This window comes from Balaenoptera physalus (assembly GCF_965194825.1).
Source record: "Balaenoptera physalus genome assembly, chromosome: 2".
NCBI lineage: Eukaryota > Metazoa > Chordata > Mammalia > Artiodactyla > Balaenopteridae > Balaenoptera > Balaenoptera physalus.
The window spans coordinates 130,715,053-130,735,339 of NC_138883.1; the positions used below are offsets into that span (position 1 = coordinate 130,715,053).

Here is a 20,287-nt window from a genome sequence, read left to right on the forward strand (position 1 = left end):
AACTTGAACTTAAGGGTTTGCAATTTTATTGTTTCTTTAGATCTTGGGCATTGAAGTTACTTCTGTAATGGATATATTTGAACTTAAATAGTCATTTAATCTATGTGATTATTAGATTAAGTGTGAGATTTGAGAGTAAAGTGTGTGTGGTGTGTGTGTGTGCATTTACTGCAAATACACTAAGCTTGTACATTCAAATTGGTGTTATCAACTTCAAGATGATCCCCTTGGTAGACTGTATATGTATCCCAACATTTTAGGAGCTCCTACAACAACATACCTTCTTGGTGTGACTAGAGATCTTTACTCCTTGTAATCTGTTGGGTAGATTAGTTTTTGGAAACAGGCAGAAATCATTGAGAGGCAATTCTGGTAAACAAAAATGACATAGACCAACAGGAACAGTCTTCTTCTTTGCTTATATTATACATTGGCTCTGAAGACATTTCTCAGTTGGGATTCGTTCAGTTGCATCTAACAAATAGCAGGTGTTTAAACAGGACACAAGTTTACTTCTTACTCATGTAAAGAAGTCTAGAGGTAAGCAGTCCAGGGTTAGCCTACTGGCTATGCAGTCATGAAGGACCAAGTTCCTTTTATCATGCTCCACTGTTCTTTTTTTTTTTTTTAAATAGATTTTAATGAGTTGTTTTTTTAATTAATTAATTAATTTATTTATTTATTTATGGCTGCTTTGGGTCTTCGTTGCTGCATGCGGGCTTTCTCTAGTTGCGACAAGTGGGGACTACTCTTTGTTGCGGTGCGTGGGCTTCTCATTGTGGTGGCTTCTCTTGTTGCGGAGCATGGGCTCTAGGCGCGTGGGCTTCAGGAGCTGTGGTATGTGGGCTCAGTCGTTGTGGCTCGCGGGCTCGGTAGTTGTGGTGCATGGGCTTAGTTGCTCCGCGGCATGTGGGATCTTCCCGGACCAGGGCTCGAACCCGTGTCCCCTGCATTGGCAGGCGGATTCTTAACCACTGCACCACCAGGGAAGCCCCTCCACTGTTCTTAATGGGTCACCTCATGGCCCAAGATGGCTGCTTCAGCTTCAGGCATTACACCTGCATTCCAGCCAGCAATGAGGAGGAAAGATGTACCCCCTCTCTTTTAAGGACTCTTCTGGGAAGTTCCACCCCAAAAGTTTTCTAGCGTCTCACTGGCTAGAACTTAGGTCACTTCTAGCTACAAGAGAGGCTGGGAGATATAATATGTAGCTGGGTGGCAAAATGCCCAATTAAAAATCAAGCTTTTATTACCAAAATAGATAAGAATAAATAATGGAAGGCCACCTCTTTGTCTCAGCCAAAAATGATCAGAGAAGAAACTTGCAAAATTATTTTAAGCCTGACAGTATCATGAGAATTTGTCTGTTTCTTCTGAGGTGATAGTATTCATTTGAATGTCCAGGTTCTGATACCTGTTTTTAAATGCACCTCTTGGCAGTAAAATAGGTACTCCTCCATGCAGCTAGTGGATGTGTAAATTGGTACCACCTTCCCAGAGGACAGTTTGAACCGGCAAGGCTAACTCTGGAAATTGATTCTACTGAAATAATTAAGAATTCTCATGAAGATTGAGTGCTCATTGTACTAATAAAATGTTGGCAATAAATGAAATGTCTAATAGTAGGAGACTGATTATAACTTACGATACACTATGTTATGGCATGCAACACAGCTGTTAAATTATTGTCGAATTCACAGTATGTTATGCCAAAAAATGCTTTCAGAATGACTTGATCCATTTTTATAGATATTTATATTTATATGTGCATGCACATGCATAGGAAATGATCTGGGAGGGTCTCCATGGAGGTACTGATAAGATGACATTGTGGTCAAGCGGACTAGATATTCTATGTATTTTCTTATCTATGATCTCTGATTTTTTCATCTTTTTTTTATTATAAAGAAAATAATAGAATCTTCACTAAATAATGCATGTCAGAGTCAATAATATACATATTTAAATAATTTTGTGTTGTTTTCCAACTCAAGGAAAAAGTAGGAAGTATATAATGCAAACCAGATTTCATATTTTGTTGACTTATACTTTATTTGCTAGTAAGGCGAACAGCCCCTAGAGTGTGATCCTTACAGCATCGCTATGGAAATAAATGCCAGCTCATCTATTTGGGACAAAAATTGTGGATCTCTTGTTTTTAGACACTGCTTTCACTTAACTTTAGCATAGAGGGGCTCAGAGTAGATAGTTTGTAATATCCTATGGTCCTCTGGGCTCGAGACACTGCCCACCCACCCACTTTCTTATATTTGAGAATTACCATCAGACATGGGGACTTCTCTGTGGTATATTAGGTTGAGATATCATTGTTTATTTGGGGTAAGACCTTTGATATGATACAAGCATGCACAAACTTTTCTAAAGCTATTTTGTCAGCCTGAATGGTATCATCTTTAGCATATTCTAGCGTAATCATTTCAAAAATAAATGAACATTTCTGCACACTAAGGCTTTTCAAGATATTTCAATAAGGAACATACACAAAATGCAGATTAAGTAGCGCATATAATGCCTTCTAAGGTAATAATAAACTGTATTGTCCACATAGGACTTCCATGGTGTCACGCATGCCACAGGTAACCTTCCAAGATGGGTATTATTACCCCATTCTGTAGATGAGAAAAGAGAGGATCAAGGTCAAAGATGGTAAGGACTCCTCCAAGACCAAACATAGTCAAATAGGAGAGGCTAGATATTAAACCCTGCTCACCTGACTCCAAACGCAGAGTATTTGCTCCCTGCCTTAATGAAATTCTCAATATGTAATACTGTTGATTCAAGTCCAACGCCCAGTGACGTTCCATTTGGGGATCGCGTGTGTGGTTGGTGGGTTGGATTGTGCCAGGTGGAGCGATCTGGCTCTCAGCCGACCTCACACCCTGCCTGTCACCCACAGTGTGCCCGAGCGCGTGCGGGAAGCGGGCGTGCACGGAGAACCACGAGTGCTGCCACCCCGAGTGCCTGGGCAGCTGCAGCGCTCCCGACAACGACACGGCCTGCGTGGCCTGCCGCCACTACTACTATGCCGGTGTCTGTGTGCCCAGCTGCCCGCCCAACACCTACCGCTTCGAGGGCTGGCGTTGCGTGGACCGAGACTTCTGCGCCAACATCCCCAACGCTGAGAGCAGCGATTCCGAGGGCTTCGTGATCCACGACGGCGAGTGCATGCAGGAGTGCCCGTCGGGCTTCATCCGCAACGGCAGCCAGAGGTCAGTGTTGGGGCCCGGGGGGCAGAAAGGTTGGTGCTGCCAGTGGCTCCATCCGGGTGGGACCCTGGGGAGGTGAAGGGAGAGGGGCCACTGCAGAGGGCTGGTATAATTTCAGCCTCTGATGACTCTAAGAGCGATGGGGAGTTTTTTTGGTTTGAAAGCCTACTGCCTGGCCGTTTGGAATTAAGTACCTGATTTGTGGGCTCAGGTCCCCGGAGGTCACTGACCCCCTGTGCAAATGCAGGGCTGCCACCCCAGCAGCAGGCCAGTGCGGGAGACTGTAGGTTGAGGTTTTCTCACCCCCAATGCTACTCAATACTAGACCAGTGAAGGCTTTGGGAGTGCGGGAAGGAAGACATGGCAAGCCCACCAGCATCCTTAAGGCAGTGAGCAGGCCTCCAAAGTCTCTTAGCACTGGCTCCCGTCCTGCCTGAACTAGCTGCCGCTACGAGCAAGCAGTGTGTTCCATCAGCACCTCTTACACACACACGCACCCTTCACCCTCCCTCAGTTTTCTCTGTCTCTCTCATTTTGCTTCCTGAACATTGAGACTTCTCTTGGGAAGCAAAGAAGTTCCTTACGGCAAACAGCATCCCTCTTGTGCATGCCAGCTGGACTTTGTGAATTTGTCATTGGTTTTAAGTTTTTGAAAAAGCAATGCCAGAATTGTTACAAAATACAGGACTATAACCCTGGAAGCAAGAGGAGACTAGAGATTTGGGGATGCTGTTCCCTCCTCTGGAGCAGAGCAGAGAGCTCTCAGGAGAGAGTAGTTCTGTTGTAATGGACTAAATGCCTACTTCATGATCAGCACCAGAGGATCCTTACGTTTCGAGGTTCTTCAAAATAAAACTATTCTACAAATATAAAGTACCATTGGAAAAGGAAACATTCATTTTGAGTATAACGTGTAACTTCCCTTCTGTTTCTGCAAACCTCATCGAGCAAGTCTTGGTAAAGGGGAATCTGTTTCTGGTGTGATATTTGGAGATGTTGCTCCTTCCATAGGCTTAACTTCAAATCAAAGATAAAGCTCACATTATTTCATAAAATTAAATGTAGAGCTTTCTACCTGTCATCATTTCTGTAACCATTATTATAGTAAAAGTTACTTTAAATACTTTAAAATGGTAAATGTGCCAAGGGTGCCAGTGAACTGGAGAGTATACATATTCCACCCAAAATAAGTCTGCCACATTTTACTCACATTTTATTGGCAGCCCTAGAACTTAAAAAGGCTTTGCCAGTACCCTGGGCAGTGCCTGGAACCCAGTTAAGGCTCAACCACAGTTCCTCCCCAGGGGTGGGGGCCAAGATGAGGCAGCTGGTGCATGGCCTTGGGTCATAACTTCTTTGCCTTTTGGGTGTGTTTCCTGTGGTGTCTGGAGGCATTCAGTCATCTGCAGCTGCCAGAGTAGCGGGCAAAGTGGGGTGTGCTGTGCACTGTGACAGTTTCTTCTACTGTAATTCATTCTTCAAAGAATTGAGCTGTTATTTTTCCTACCAATGCTTACAGTCTGTTCAAAGCTACAGATCTCCCTTTTACACTTTAAAATAAAATGCCGTCAAGAACTAATAAATCCCCCTCTCAGCCTTTAAGGCCTATTTGACACTTACTTTAAAATATTTATTTTTTAATACTGTGTATACCCTCTCTGTACCAGAATGGATTTGAGGATGCTTAAACTATCAACATGTAATCAGAGCACTTTCTTAGAAAAACATTTTTTTTAAGTGCTGGATGATTCCTAGACATTTTAAGAAAGGTGTTTGGTTCAGAAATTGCTATTTGAATAAAATGTCAGGGGGAACTAAACATACAGTTAACCTACAACCCAGAAGTTACACTCGTGAACATTTATCACAGAGAAATGAAAACTTAGGTTCCCACAAAAACAGGTACACAGTTATTTGTAGCAGCTTCATTTGTAACAGCCAAAAACTGGAAACAGCACAGATGCTCCACAGTAGGTAAACAGCTAAGCAAACCGTGATCCGTCACACCACGGAATATCAATCAACAGTGTAAAGAAACAAACCATTCAAACACACACAACATGGATGGATCTCAAGGACATTATGCTGTGTGAAAAAAGCCAATCTCACAAGGTCAGACACCATATGATTGCATTTATATAACATTCTCAAAATAACAACATAATAGAGATGGAGAAGAGATCAGTGGTTGCCATGAGTTAGAGAGGTGGGGGCAGGGTGACGGTACGGGTAGCACAAGGGAGATGTTTGTGGTGATGGGCTAGCTGGTTGTGGTGATGACACAGGTGATAAGATGCCATGGAAGTATATGCAGGCATTGTACCTGTGTTAGTTTCTTGGTGTTGATATTGCATTATCATTATGTAAGATGGAACCATTGGGGGAACCAGGTGAAGGGTACGCAGAACCTTTCTGTACTATTTTTGCAACTTTCTGTGTCTGTAATTATTTCAAAATAAAAAGTTTTTAAAGAGGGAGGTGGGGCATTATCTGGTTTGTAGGTAAATTAGAAGCAATAAAAGACCAACAAAGAGTACTGAAGAAAAGCTGCTACCTACTCTAGAAGTGAGCATGTTGAGTCTGACGTTAGAGAAGGGAGAAACCTCCGTTGCTATGGTTGGCCCAGTTCCTTTGGAAACCTTGCCTCCTGTTCTCCCAACATGAAATAAGAAAACAGTAGGGAAATTTTATTTATCTATAAGCTTTTAAACAAAACCCTTCATCTTTGCCTTAAATATGCAGTAAGGTTCGGGGTGGGGGGGTACTTAATGCTAAGAGCTATAACTTACACTGTTTTCATGACTGTTTTTCACTTCATGAAGTTTGAACGATCATTCAAGAACCATCATGTAAATAAAGTGGCTCTCCAATTCACTGTCCTATTACACACACATCCCATAATGCTGTATCATTTATTTGTTTGGAAATTGACCCAACTTTCTGTGGTTCAGCAGCTGGATTAGTGTTTTGTCCACTGTTTCCTAAATAAGGGTAGGTAAGCAGGAAAAGTGCCAGTGTCACTCACTGGTCCCTGACTGTTGGTGGTTTGTGGCATGTTCAAGATTGCCACGTGAAATAGGAGCTCATTACAAAGTAATGGAAGTTCCTTGTTTTTATTGTGTATGCAACGAAAACAACGTTTGGATCAATTTACAAGTTTCTGCCAAATACTGTCCAGAAATTATTTCAGTTGTGCTTTAGCAAGAAAAGAATGGATCTGTGCTATATAGCACATGCCTTTTGGAATCCCTCATTGGACTTTGCTGGACCGCTGGCTGAAAGAGTTAGATTCCCGTTAGTGGCAGAGACTCTGCCGTCCCCTTGCCGTCCCTGTCCACTCTCCCCATGGCTCCTCCAGGGTGTGCCAGCAGGGGCCACAACATCAGAGAACAGTTCTGTTCTTCTTGGGAGCCCCTGGTGCTTTCTTTCTGCAAGGCTGTTTCTCCCACATGGGACCAGCTGGCTCACCAGTCCCAGCCTATGATACACACATGCCTCAAGGGTGTATCATGTGTTTTGTCTGGAAACAGGCAGCACGCTTTTCCTTTGTAGGCAGTTTCTCCTTTTGGTTGCAATTTGAGTGGCTTATCCTGGGTAGGTTTGGGGATGAGAAACAGTGTGACCACTTGAATGCTTCCACCAGTTGCTTTTTGTAATGTGGACTGTAAAGACACCTAGAATAAAAGCATATCTTTACGATTTTTTTTAATGCAAAAGACAGACTCAACTCTCTGTGTTTTGGGTTGGTTTATTTTCAACAGCATGTACTGCATCCCTTGCGAAGGCCCTTGTCCCAAAGTGTGTGAGGAAGAAAAGAAGACAAAGACCATTGATTCTGTCACTTCTGCTCAGATGCTCCAAGGATGCACCATCTTCAAGGGCAATCTACTCATTAATATCCGACGCGGCAGTAAGTATTCCATCTCCCTGGAAGAGAGGGCCAGATCTCTTGGTTTTCTTTTGTTGATGCTTTTCCTACTCATCCATGACTCACAACTAAAATATGGGCCTAGAAAAACAACATGGTGCGTAAGCCTCATGCTCAATGCCCCTCCTTTGAGTTTCCCTCAGAGATAAAAAACAGATTGAAGGGCCGTCTGATTTTTAGCCATTGGCACAGCATTTATTTCTTCAGAGGGTCATCCCTCATCTTTCTTAAGTCGCATCTTACGCAGGATACACACATCCCAACACGTACAAACCCCAGAAGAGACCGATGGATCAAAGGTATGACTCAGCAGTCTCCAGCCGGAGCCAAGTCCGCAGAGCTTTAAGTCCAAAGAGTCTTGGTTACTTGGATATATTGAAGATACTGAGCCAGGGAAGAGTTTAATGATATCACTTTAAAATTTTATTAAGTCCAAAAGTGGCTGATCTCCAAATTTATTTCTGAGAACCAAAAGAGATAAAAGTATATGTATGTCATCATGCATTTAAAGCTTCCATCTCACCCTCTACAGTGTCCCCATTATTTGCAGTAGATGGCGTTCCTGGTAATTGCATTTGTGTGAAGCATTTCCTGTTGACTTATTTGGTGATACTTTCAGTTCTGATCTGTAATTGACAAGGGCTTCTAGTAACGGTGCCTTAAATTCTTCACCACTGGAACCACTTGGTGAAGGTACTGATAATTTTGTAAGCTAGGAGAAATATAATAAGAAGGAGTTGAGGTTGAAAGGAATTTTTTTCTAATTCCTTTTGTGAAGAAGTTTTTTTCTTTTTTTTTATAGTTTGAGGGGCAAAAATGACTTATTTATTCTGTGCATTTACTTTTCCTTAATACCGTTTGTACAATGAGTGAGCTCTATTCTTATGGTTTAGAGATGGCAGCAACAAGTTTTCTGCTTAGTTCTTTTGAATTTTTGGATAGCCCTTGATTTTCACAACACCTTTCACTCCTCTACAACAAGAGATAACTTTGTTTCCACACAGCTAGAATTTTCTTACCTTCATGGTATTCTGAAGTTTTATTCTTTTTGCACTTACTAGATTTCTTAATTTTTAAAAGAGATTTCCTCATTCCCTAGAACATATCCTTTAAATGGCTCACCCTTCTTTTTTTCTTATATTCCTATCCTCAAGATAAAAATTTAATCCATGAATTAAATCCATGGAGAAGTATACTTTGAGGAGGAATTGGTACATATTTGCGCGTGACGATGCAATGTGCCTTCCAGTTTATAGCCACCACAGGAGATCGGTTACACATCTCATTGGAAAGGTCCTTCCTCAGCCTTGACTAGAAGGCATCAGTCCTGCCCCACGTTTATTTATTTATTTATTTTTAAATAAATCTTTCAGATTTTGACTGTGAGGATTTATTTTAATTTTATTTTTTATTTATTTTATTTATTTATTTATTTATTGGCTGCGTTGGGTCTTTGTTGTGGTGCACAGGCTTCTCTCATTGCAGTGGCTTCTCGTTGCGGAGCGCGGGCTCTAGGCACATGGACTTCAGTAGTCATGGCACGCAGCCTCAGTAGTTGTGGCTCGCGGGCTCTAGAGTGCAGGCTCAGTAGTTGTGGTGCACGGGCTTAGTTGCTCTGTGGCACATGGGATCTTCCTGGACCAGGGCTTGAACCCGTGTCCCCTGCATTGGCAGGCGGATTCTTAACCACTGCACCACCAGGGAAGTCCCCCGCCCCACATTTAAAATTCAGGATCTTTTCCTTGAAACATCAACTGCAGGCAACCGCTAGTCTTTACAACTTGAATTTCTCCTTCATTTCTCTTGGAAAACCATCAAGCTGTACATAAATGTAGGGTGTTACCCTGGAGGACAGTACACTTATTCTTTGATGTTTATCAATTGAAAGCAAAATAGAACCTTTTATTAACGAAGCCTTCACAAATCATACACAGTAAAATTCTGTTAGTTGAACCATACCCAATTCATTATGGTATGTGCTATAATTTTGGCATAAGTTGAACTGAAGTTTATGTTTTTTATTTACTATGAGAAAAAAATAGGCTACAAAATTAAAGGAAATACACCTTTATACATCTTGTCATTTTTACACATCTATTAGCAACGATGTTCCCAACTATTCTATATCTGTGAGGATTATGAATGTGCATTACAGAAAACGTAGAAGCATAGAAATGAATTTTTTAAAATTACCTGCCGATAACCATTGTTAACGTTTTGGTGCATTTTCTTCCAGTCTTAGTAAGATGGAAGCTTTAAATATAGATCCCTGTATCTTAGGAACTAGAAATGCGGCAAAGGCAGTTCCTAATGAGACCGAGGAAATGTTGTTTATTTAGTCATGCCCTTGTACTTTGGAGGCAGCACTGTCTGTTGACAGAGCATATTAAAGAAGTTCCCTAGATGTGCCCGCCTTAGCTAATTGGCAGTCTGGTGTTTATGATATTACATTCTGTTAATCAGCCTGGGAGCTGCAGTACCCAGCCTTCTAGAAACTCCCCTTCCCTGGCCTTGGGGGCCCCATCCCAGGCAAGGGTGTTGAAAGCCAAGCTTAGGGAAACGCATTTTTGACAAGGGACAAGGGTCCTGTGAAGCCCGAGCACCTCAGTGGCACCATGAAAACAAGACCCGCACTGAATTGCTCTCCACACGTGTTTGCAAGAAACCAAGTGTGTCCGCCCCGCTCACGCTTAGTGAACGCTCAGTAACACAGTCCCCCTTACCGTAGACAACATCGCTTCGGAACTGGAGAACTTCATGGGACTCATCGAGGTCGTGACGGGCTACGTGAAGATCCGCCACTCCCATGCCTTGGTCTCCTTGTCCTTCCTGAAGAACCTTCGCCAGATCCTAGGAGAGGAGCAGCTAGAGGGGTAAGTGCTCCAAATTTCACGGGCTGACATTCTCCCACCACAGAGTAAGCAACCTGCATTTTAAAGTTCTGTGTTTCTAAGGGAAGAGCCCTTTCTCATTAAAAAGAAGAAGTGAAAATGACAGCAGTGTGGGCGCCCTGAGTGAGGACCCACCTCCTCACATGGGGTCTCGTGTAGTCACAATTCTCCGTCCTCAGGACTGGGTTGTGACCCATCCAGGGTTACGTGTCTGACTGTGGCCAGCAAAGCAGCAGATGGGGCTGCAGTAGGGGCTCTTTCTGCCAGAAGCACTGGGAGTGGGTCTAAAGTGCTTACCTCTCCATGAAATCATCATTTATGGGTCCCTTATCTGCCTCAGGGTGCTGTAGTCAACTATGTAAAAGCCATTCCATCTTTTCAGATGTATTAGAACATCAGCGATTTGGAGGCATATGAACAGTTCATTTTGTTACAAAGAAATCTTGATTCACAGAATTGTTTCTATTGATCAGCTTGTAGGATTTGTGCTACTGATAGAATTTTTGCCTTCTGCAGAGACGTGCTTTGTGATAAAGGTTTTAAACTAGCGGAGGCCTTTCACCAGAGGAGGAATAAAAGCGGGTGCTTCCTGCACGCGCAATTTCTCTCCAGCACTTAGCCCAGGTGTTCCTTTGCGTACATGCTTCTCTTCACCGACCCGCCCTTTAAATACAGCTCTTGCTCGGCTTTAAGCTAATGCTTTGAAATAAAAGGAGACATCCATTAATGAGTTAATTCCTTCTAAAGAGAATTTGGGGAAATAATTTAGGAAGGCAAGAGGTGGGAAGGTCATGAGAAAGGTTGTCCTTGCTGATTTATGTGCCCTGACTGGATAAAGTTACCGCATAAGGGTTTCCTTACAGCCTTCCTGCTTTTTCTCAGACACACTCTTGGTCAGTCTTAAATTCTTAAAATTCCATCATCTGATATAGCTAAAGAGAGAGGGCAGCTCTTCATTCCATCCTTGAAAAGCACACTGTCCTCCCCGCTGGGAACACTGATTCTTTAGAAAAATGTCTTCCTTTTGGCGAATCCAAGGAGGCTGCCACTGTGCCCAGCCCAAGTGTCCCAGGTCACCGACATGGCAAGCCGAGGCTCTGCCAATTTGAGGTGATGGGGTTACTGTTGGTTGTATTAAATTTTAAAATGAATTTTAGCACAGTTCTTTTATTTTTTTTCCTCCAAGTAGGTTTGTGTTTCTGGAAACTCTGGTGTTGGTAAGCACTTTTGCTTTGGCGTATTGGTACCTGCAAGTTTTCCTGCTGCTTGAGGATACACATTCTTTTTTTTTTTTTCCAGGCTGAGCAAGTGATATACATAGAGGGGAAAGCTAACAGGAGAGTTTAATTAATTTTATTAGGAATTATTACATGATGTGATTACCTTTCAGTTGTGTGTTAACTAAAAGTGTTATGCACTTGAGTATAGCTGAAAATTAAAGTGTGATTTTTATTTGCAAGAATATTTATGATGTATTTCTCATTATCTGAATCATGTGTAAAACCCAAAGTCCCAGTGGGGTCTTCTTACAGATGTATGTCATTGCTTAGGTGTTTGGGCCACTTCCAAGCTCAGCTAAGCTTCAGGCCCCTGCCCTGCTGATAGTACTTTAGATGTCAGGGAAGGGCAATGGTGAACCTGCTGCTGGTTAGTAGCCCTTGTAGCTCTGGGGATGCTGGGCTTCATGCCTTGGATTCCTGCCTGCCATTGTTTGGAGGCTCTCTCTTTAGATAGAGCTTGAGAACCTTGCCTCTCTTGATGGGAGCTGTGTTCTCTCAGCTGCCTTCCTCACCCATGACCAAAAATGTATGGGCCATCCTTGCTTGTGATGAATACCCTTGCTGGCTTTATATCAGGTGTGACCAGTAGCAACAACTCAATTCTGTATTCCTCAGATTTAGGAAGAGGGTTAGGTCCAGCCCCTTTGCCTACTCCTCTCACTCCCGTAAGAAGGGAAGAGTCACACAGATACAGAGAACAAACTAGTGGTTACCAGTGGGGAGAGGGAAGGAGGGAGGGGCAATTTAGGAGTAGGGGATTAAGAGGTACAAACTATTACATATAAAATAAATAAGCTACAAGGATATATTGTACAACACAGGGAACATAGCCGATATTTTATAACTATAAATGGAATATAACCTTTAAAAATTGTGAATCACTATGTGTACACATGAAACATATAATATTGTACGTCAACTATACTTCAATAAAAATAAATAAATTTTTAAAAAGAATGCAAAATGAGCTATAAAAAGAGACAGTCTTCTGCTCAAACCTGAAAAAAAAAGAAAAAAAAGGGAAGTGAGAGGGAGGAAGAGAAGAAAGGTAGATGATAAATAGATAAATGACAGCAGTGCCAAGCAGAACTTGCAGAGTGCTACAGGGAAAGAAAAGACACATGCCATGGGCATGAAAAAAGAGTCAGGTATCTGATTAATTCTGATTAAGAAGATCAGACAGGGGACTTCCCTGGCAGTCCAGTGGTTAAGACTTTGCCTTCCAATGCAGGGGGCGCGGCTTCAATCCCTTGTCAGGGAGCCAAGATCCCACATGCCTCCTGGCCAAGAAACCAAAACATAAAACAGAAGCAATATTGTAACAGATTCAATAAAGACTTTAAAAATGGTCCACATCAAAAAAACCTTAAAAAAAAACAAAACAAAAACAAAAGAAGAAGAAGATCAGACAGGCTTCTGAGAAGAGGTGGCTTTTGAGATGGGCCTTGGAGGGTTTCCAGAAACAGCAAGCAGAGGGTAAAGAAAGGCATTTCAGGACAGGGCGGCAGCAGCAAAGGCAACGAGTTGAGGCATCCTGGGACCTGTTTGGCAAATAATACTGGAGAGGTAGGTGGTATTAGAATTACGTAAGCTGTTATTCACCCAGGTGTGGAGGTTATAATTTGGATAGGCAGTGGAACCTTTTCAGGGCTTTTGTGTTACCGGAGTGTCAGTAGAACATTTCACTTGAGTGTGCTTTTGGTGTAAGCCAAGATGACCTTTACCCCACGGGTTCCCACACTTCGCTATACGTTAGAATCATCTGGGGGCTTTTAAGACATCCTGATGTCCAAGTTGCACTCTGTCCCAATTCAATCAAAATGTTTGGGGGTGGGATCCAAGCATATTGCTTTTCAAAAGATTCCCAGGTAATTTCAATGTGCAGCAAAGATTGGAAACCACTGTTTTACCCCTTTATTCCTTCTTCTCAGAAGCATATCCCCAAAGCCCTTTGATTTTTTTGCCTAAATATTTTCTTGTCACACTGTTCCTTAAAGTATGATTTTTCTTGTACCTGTCATAACCAATGAGAATATAAGTAAGTGCTTCCATTTGGTTCAGTGGGAAGAAAGTTTTGTAGCCTTTTGTTTTGATGGAGAACAGTCACCCTTAGCTTTCCAAAATGGAACTGAGACCCATCTCCAAATGTCTCCTGAGTAGCCCAGACCACGGAGTCAAGTCCAGAGTATGAAATTCAAGAACGTTACCTGGAGTAGACCTCTTAGTCCTCACTCAGAGTGAGCTGATTCTGGAATTTGATGTCCAGGCTGGTGACAGACATAGGCAAAATCACATCGGAACAGACAGCAGGGCTGCTGGTCTCTGGAGAAAGGGGCCGGACAACATAGGCAGTCTTCAGTTTGTCCAGAAGAATTCGGATGGCCAAGGCTTCCTTGAGGACATTACTCTGTGTAAGGTGATGTGTTTCTGGAGTAATAACCTTAGACATTAAGAAGATCAAGGTTGTGCTATTTTGGAAGGAAATGGATTTTGGAATACACATGTACAAGATTCCTATGAAATGGCTAATTTTTAAGCCCTTGAATAAGAAAGAGAATATTTCTGTTCTCTGAAAAAATTCCCTTATTTGAACAACCGTATTTTGGGATACATCAGATAAATGAATTAAAATTTCAGATTTGTTGGTGCCATCAAGGATTGTTACCCTGAAAAGAATAAGAGTAGATGGAGGTGGTGGGTTATAAGAATTGGAATTCTTGGATGCACTTAGGCTTCTCTGCTCATGTTCCCGCCACTTGACTTTGCAACACTTTGTGCTTTATTCTGCCTTCTTGCAACTCTAAGATTAGGTTGCAACATGGCTGTACTTTAACACTTCTTCCAGACTTCCAAAAAATATACACTCAGACACGTGACTCAGCAGTTCCAGGCTCTACCCCAGTATCTACCCAAGAGAAATGAAAACATGTCCACACAAGACTTGTATGTGATTGCTCATAGCAGTGTTATTCATGATACCAACCCCCACCACCACCAAAATACCCCACTGGAAACAATCCACATGTCCATCAGCAGATAAATGGATAAATAAAATGTGGCACAATTACTGCCCAACAATAATGTAACAACATGAGTGAACCTCAGAAACATTAGGCTAAGTGAAAAAAAGCCAGACACAAAAGGCTACACATTTTGTGATTCCATTAATATGTGCTTTGTAGAAAAGGCAAAACTATGGCGGCAGAAAGCAGATCAGTAAAGAGCTGGGGATGGAATTGGAGATTGACCACCATCGGGAATGAAGAACTTCGGCGTGACGGAAATGTTCTGAAGCTGCATCGTGGTGATGGTTGGACACCTGTATGAATTTACTGAAGCTTCTGGAACTGTACACTTATAATGAGTGAATTTTTTTGGTAGATAAATTATACCTCAGTAAAGCTGTTTTTAAAACCCTCAAAGAGGAAACATTTTCGGAGTATCTGTTTGGTGCCTAGTGCCACTTGAATATAAATTCCCACCCTTGCTGAACCTCCGAGGCTGGTGTAAATATTGAACTTTGGGGGAGATTGGACGTGGTATAAAGCAATCCGTTGCAGACAGGTTGGAGGCAGCATATGTGAAAAGACCAAATCCTGCATCAGTTGCAGATGGTTCGGCTGCTGGAGACAAGTCCCCATGTGCTGGGTTCTGATGCCCCCGAGGGACCGCCCGAAAGAGGCCATGGTTTTTTCTCTGAGAAATGAAAGGGACTAATGATTTTTTTTTTTTTCCAATTTGTCAGCAAAGTTTGGAAAGGGGGGAATATCCCTTTCTGCCCCCATGCGCTGGATACCCCACCCTCAGCCCCATCTGTACCAGGTGGGGAGAAGCCAAAGAAATACCTTGCCTAGAGTTATTGCTTAGTGAGAGTGGAGATGACGCTCCACCCCGATCTTTGGATTCCCACGTGCAGTGGTCCGAGCCCTGGACCCGGGGCTGTCTTCTAAGTACCACTCGAATCCCCAGCACTTTGCCTTCCTTTGCTTCCCCATCCTTCCTGCCCTTCATTCGAGCAGGCGGGGAGGTGGTGGTGTTGACAACTCAGAAGTAGGACAGCCCTGAGACTGGAGCCATAAATAAAACAGTTAGGTGTATAGTATGTGCTGGGCGTTTAGAATATTGATGTAGATAATATATAGATGTCCTCAAGGAGATAACCTCCCACATTGGTCTACATTTTGGCAGATGGGGCCCACCCAAGCATAGAAACAAACATTTTTTGCAACCTTGAAGAGAGCTGGGGCCAGGATACCAATATAGATAAAACTCAGGCACCACGGAGCCTGTGTAAGGGACAGAAGAATAAACAGATCATTTTTTTAAATATGTTTTGAATGTAAAGGCAGTCAGCTTAGAAACAATTAGGAAATCACATTTACAGAATAATTGACTTAAACGGGCATTTCCTTTAGGAAACAATAAAATCTAAGTGTGTGTATATGTGTGTGTTGAAGATATGCAGACAGGTTTCTGCCTTTTACCGTCTCTTAATCCTCACCTGATCATGGAAGGAATGTGTGGGCAGCCGGGCCTCCAGCTGGGGTTGGGAAAACAAGAGCAGTATTGACAGGCAGCTCGTGAATGGCTTGATTATCATTGTGATGAAGGTTTCACTTTTATTTTTCTGTCGCTTACACAAGCTCCATAATGCCCGGGTTTTATTGATATTGGTATCCTGGCTCCAGGCCTTCTCAGTGTTGTAAAAAAATGTTTATGTTTACTGTAAAAAGATAATCTTGCTTTTCAAAGTGATTAGTCACATACACAGAATTTTAGTGTGCCTGCCATTCATTTGTCAAACTCCTGATTTATAATTCATGCTCCCTCCCCTGGGGAGAAGCATGTTTTGTTCAGAAGGTATTTTCGGTGCGGTTATGTTCTCTGCTAGTGAAATTAGTTTACTAAAATAAAAGCCTCGTCCTAGGTTGAGTCAGCAATTTGACCTGGGTAATTGGCCTTTACTCCCGGCCCAGAGCTTTCTGCACCAACAAGGAGATTTTGTCCCATGTGGCCTACTTGGGAACCTGGGAGCAGCTAGACTCACGGGGTTCGTGTTGATGCCGCAGAGTGTCCTTCAGAGCTGGGAGTATTCTGAGGGCAAGAGTGGCCTATGATAGGAGGCATCTGCCTCCACCTGTGAACCCCTCCTCCGGTTGTATAACTCTGCGGACACCCCTTCTCCCGGCAGCATCACCTGCAGCCTGGCAGTGAGGGAGCAGATGGGGGGGCACTGTGGATCCCACCTTCCACATCCCATGCCACCCTCCTCCTGCACACATGGCCTTGTGGTACGTAGCCCAAGTCTAGATTCCTTTGGACAATGTCTTACATTCCTTTTCCAGCAGATGCTGGGGAGTGAGCTCTTGCTGAAAGGAAAGGATTTGTTGACTTGCCAGTTTTTGTCACCTGGTTTGGTGGCCGTTAATGTGTCGAGGCCTCAGATGGGTTTGTGAGGAGCCTGGCTTGGTTTCTGAGGTGCTGCCTCTGGACTCATTGGCTCATTGTGCCCCTGTGTGGGCAGGATCCCCACCCCCACCCCCAGCACCTGCGCGGACGGGACCCGGTGCTCGTGGAGGGGCTGGGCTTCAGGCTGGGGGAGCAGATCCCACCTCAGCTCAGTAACTCGTCCTGGGCCCTTAAAACCGACAGGGAGCTCATATGACACTGTTTGTGCCCCTTGTTGTCCAATAAATGAGTAAACGGAGCTACAGAAAGCACTGAGTGACCTGCCTGTGGCTGTACAGCTCATAAATGGCATTGCTAGTCCTGGACCCCTGTCTCTGAATGCCTCATGAATTCCCGGGGAAATGTACAGGTGGGCTTCACAGCACTGGAACCATAGCTTTTGCTTTGCTCTCAATGAGTGAGACTCAGGCTGTGGACTGACCGGCGGTAGAGTCCTGGTAGAGGTCCTGGTCCGGGTGTAAGTGAACCTCACCGGATGCACAGGGGTGCCCAGTGGACACCACCCGGGGCAGAGGAGGTCTCTGGGCTTCTGTCTGGGCTGTCCCGGCTCTGGGAAGAAGGTTGGGATCCTTTCTTCTCTACTATTTATGTGTTGGATCCCTGAGTGGGTCCTAGAAATAGCTCAAAATGTGGCACCAGTTCTTAGACTCAGTTTTGTAGAAGGTGCTTGAGTGAGCCCCAGAAGGAAACAGGCTGGGGAATAGGAGGGGGAGAAGGGTCTGAGGTCTGTGGGGAGCAGACCTGTCAGCACAGAGGACTCAGATGGCATCTGTGACCCTGCCTGCCTGGTTTACCAACGGACCCAGAACAGAAAGGACCTGCAAGGCTCTTTCTCCAGACCCCAAGCTGGAGCTGTCTGCTCTCTTGCCTCCCCGGGTATGGGTTTGTCTCTGGGTGGCCAGTGCTAGTGGTTGCCGGTGCTGGCTGTCCCCCCTCCTCTCCTTCAGAAGCAGCTGGGTCTGCTGATTCTGTGTCCACCCACTGGGAGCAGGACCGATGTCTGACTTGGTCGGCTTTGGACCCCCAGCCCCTCGGTGGTGCCCAGCGTCTGTTAGACCAGTGCTTCTCCAAGTGTGGTCCCAGCATCACCTGGGCGCTGGTTAAAAATGCAGATTCTCAGCCTACCCAGACCTGCTAATGAGAAACTCCTGGGGTGGGGCCCAGCCCTCTGAAAATAAGCTTTGTGCACCCTAAACTTGTTGGACACTGAGTTGCTGTTGCCTGGATGGGTGGCCTGGGGGACTGCCCATTGGGGGCCAGCCCATTGGGGGCCATTTATCCTCCTCCACCTTCCCTGGGGACTTTGGCTGAGGCTTTTCAGGGTGGGGTGAATCTGGAGGAGGGAGCTGACCCAGGGTTGGTCCACCCCCGAGTCTGTCTCCCTGTCCCATTCGCTCTCCTACCCCGTCATATGCTGCTGACAGCACGGATGGGATGGGATTTACCCCCAAGGATAATGGCAGACTTTCTACAGCAAATTTGTAAGCTGTTCCGGTTGAGTAGCAGAGCATATCTGTTCTCCCATGGACTGATTTCAAGCTCATTGTACATACTCTGCTTCAGAGAAATAACCAGAGGCGTTTCTAGGGAATGATTTGAGTAGCATTCTCCAGTGTGAGAAGCATTATTGTTGGTAACAGGGGTCATCAAATTAATTAGTGTTTTATCTATTTTGATATTGTCCTTGAATCATATTGTTGCTATTGTTAACAGTGACTATTCTTTCTTAGATACCGTTAATAACTACATCTCTTACCAGCAAAGGCAGTGTTTTCTGGAGCCTTGTGGCGAAGAGGCACAGCATGGGGTGTCTGGTGGCAAAGGGCAAGGGTGCTGATGCTGATTTCTGTGCTTCTAGGAATTACTCCTTCTACGTCCTCGACAACCAGAACTTGCAGCAGCTGTGGGACTGGGACCACCGCAACCTGACCATCAAAGCTGGGAAAATGTACTTTGCTTTCAATCCCAAATTGTGTGTCTCCGAGATTTACCGCATGGAGGAAGTGACAGGGACTAAAGGACGCCAGAGCAAAGGGGACATAAACACCAGGAACAACGGAGAGAGAGCCTCCTGTGAGTGGACCCTCCTCCTATCTACACAGCAGCTTCTGTTCGTGGCCCCCTCCTTGTTTCACATGAGGCCTCCTTTACGAGCACTTTGCTCACACGTGGATATCTTCAAAGGCAGTAGTGGGGCAGATTCATATTTGTAAATTTTCCATAGCATCTATTTGTGTGTGCTAAACATTTATAAATGTGTTCTCACTCAGATTTTAAAGACGTGCTTACAGAATACACAGAGTCAAGTGTCTTTTATGCTCAGGCACACCATTGGATTATTTTCTAGGGGAGAGCTGGTCCTGTCCAGCCCTGGGAGGGAGCAAGCCCGGCCCTCCATCTCTGGAGTGGAGGGGAGGCCAGGGGCCCCTGTCCCTGACCTGGCCTCCTCCTGGTTCCTACCACAACATGAAAAGTGGAGGGAGCCTGCCTCCCTGGATTGATACTGCTTTTTAAATTTAGAACAATGTAATTATAATCTTACACTGGTTATGAGACTTCTGCTTTAAGGTTTTGCCTCTGAGCAGTGAGTTTCTCACCTAACCCTGTATGTAAGACTGCTTTTAAAAATGGTGTGGTTCTGTGTGGCTGGATCAAGTTATAAAAATAATCTCTCCACCATCGGCTTTTGATAAGAGACAGGTATTAGAAAAAAATAATCTACGTGACCCAGGGTGATTTGCACGTGCGCTCACAGGCGCAAGAGAATCTGCGAAACCGTCAGCATTGGACTTCGTTTTGCTGGCTCTGGATTTACCTGGTAGACACTCGAGTTGCTCAGGAAGGGTTTTTAGAGTCGAGAAACCAGACGCAGAGCTGAAGGGCCTTCTCCCTCACATGCCCCGCCCCAGCCCTCACCACATTCCCCGTTCAGACCATAGCAGAAGCGGATGCAGCAGAGTGCTGTCAAAGTGTTTTTCTCCTTAGAGTCGACCAGTCTGACCTGTCAGATCATGAATACAGTAGCCATTTATTTTCCTTTGAAAATGAAATCATGTTTCCTCTCTAAATAACACTTTAGCAGGAACTGCAACGTTTTTCCCATCTCAATCTATCACGTTTTGCCCCAGAGACTTCTCAGTTTTTAACTGCCTTTAGCCTCTGCTTCACCTGCTGAGGGTGCAGTGGGAGTCGGGCAGACACGGGGGGAAGGACAATTCGTAGGAGAACTTCGCGTCTCCACGAGGGGGGCAGTCATCAGTTCTTCCCGGGTTCTCATCGCAGTTTGAATCAGGTCCGGGAGCACGAGGGGGCTCGGGGCAGCATCCCCGTCATGCCTCACCAGCAGAGGCTTCCTTCCCACAGAGCGCAGAGGCTGTTCCAGGTGAAATGGGTCTGATCAGCGCTCAATCCATTCCCCGCTGCGCGTCAGCACTAGCTGGAGCCACCAAGGCATTCTTGTGTCCTTGCACAGGAAGGTGTCGATACCGCGTG

The 20,287-nt window shown here is 44.5% G+C and overlaps 1 protein-coding gene across 2 annotated transcripts in view; it reads left to right on the top strand.

Annotated features, from left to right (window-relative positions):
- IGF1R (insulin like growth factor 1 receptor) overlaps positions 1 to 20,287 on the top strand; it is a 310,095-nt gene that overhangs the window by 241,192 nt on the left and 48,616 nt on the right. For both annotated transcript variants that reach the window (XM_082448429.1, XM_082448430.1), the window contains exons 3-6: positions 2,918 to 3,230; positions 6,989 to 7,137; positions 9,884 to 10,028; positions 18,654 to 18,868. In XM_082448429.1, coding sequence (XP_082304555.1) covers positions 2,918 to 3,230; positions 6,989 to 7,137; positions 9,884 to 10,028; positions 18,654 to 18,868 — 822 coding nt within the window. The remainder of the gene's footprint in view (positions 1 to 2,917; positions 3,231 to 6,988; positions 7,138 to 9,883; positions 10,029 to 18,653; positions 18,869 to 20,287) is intronic.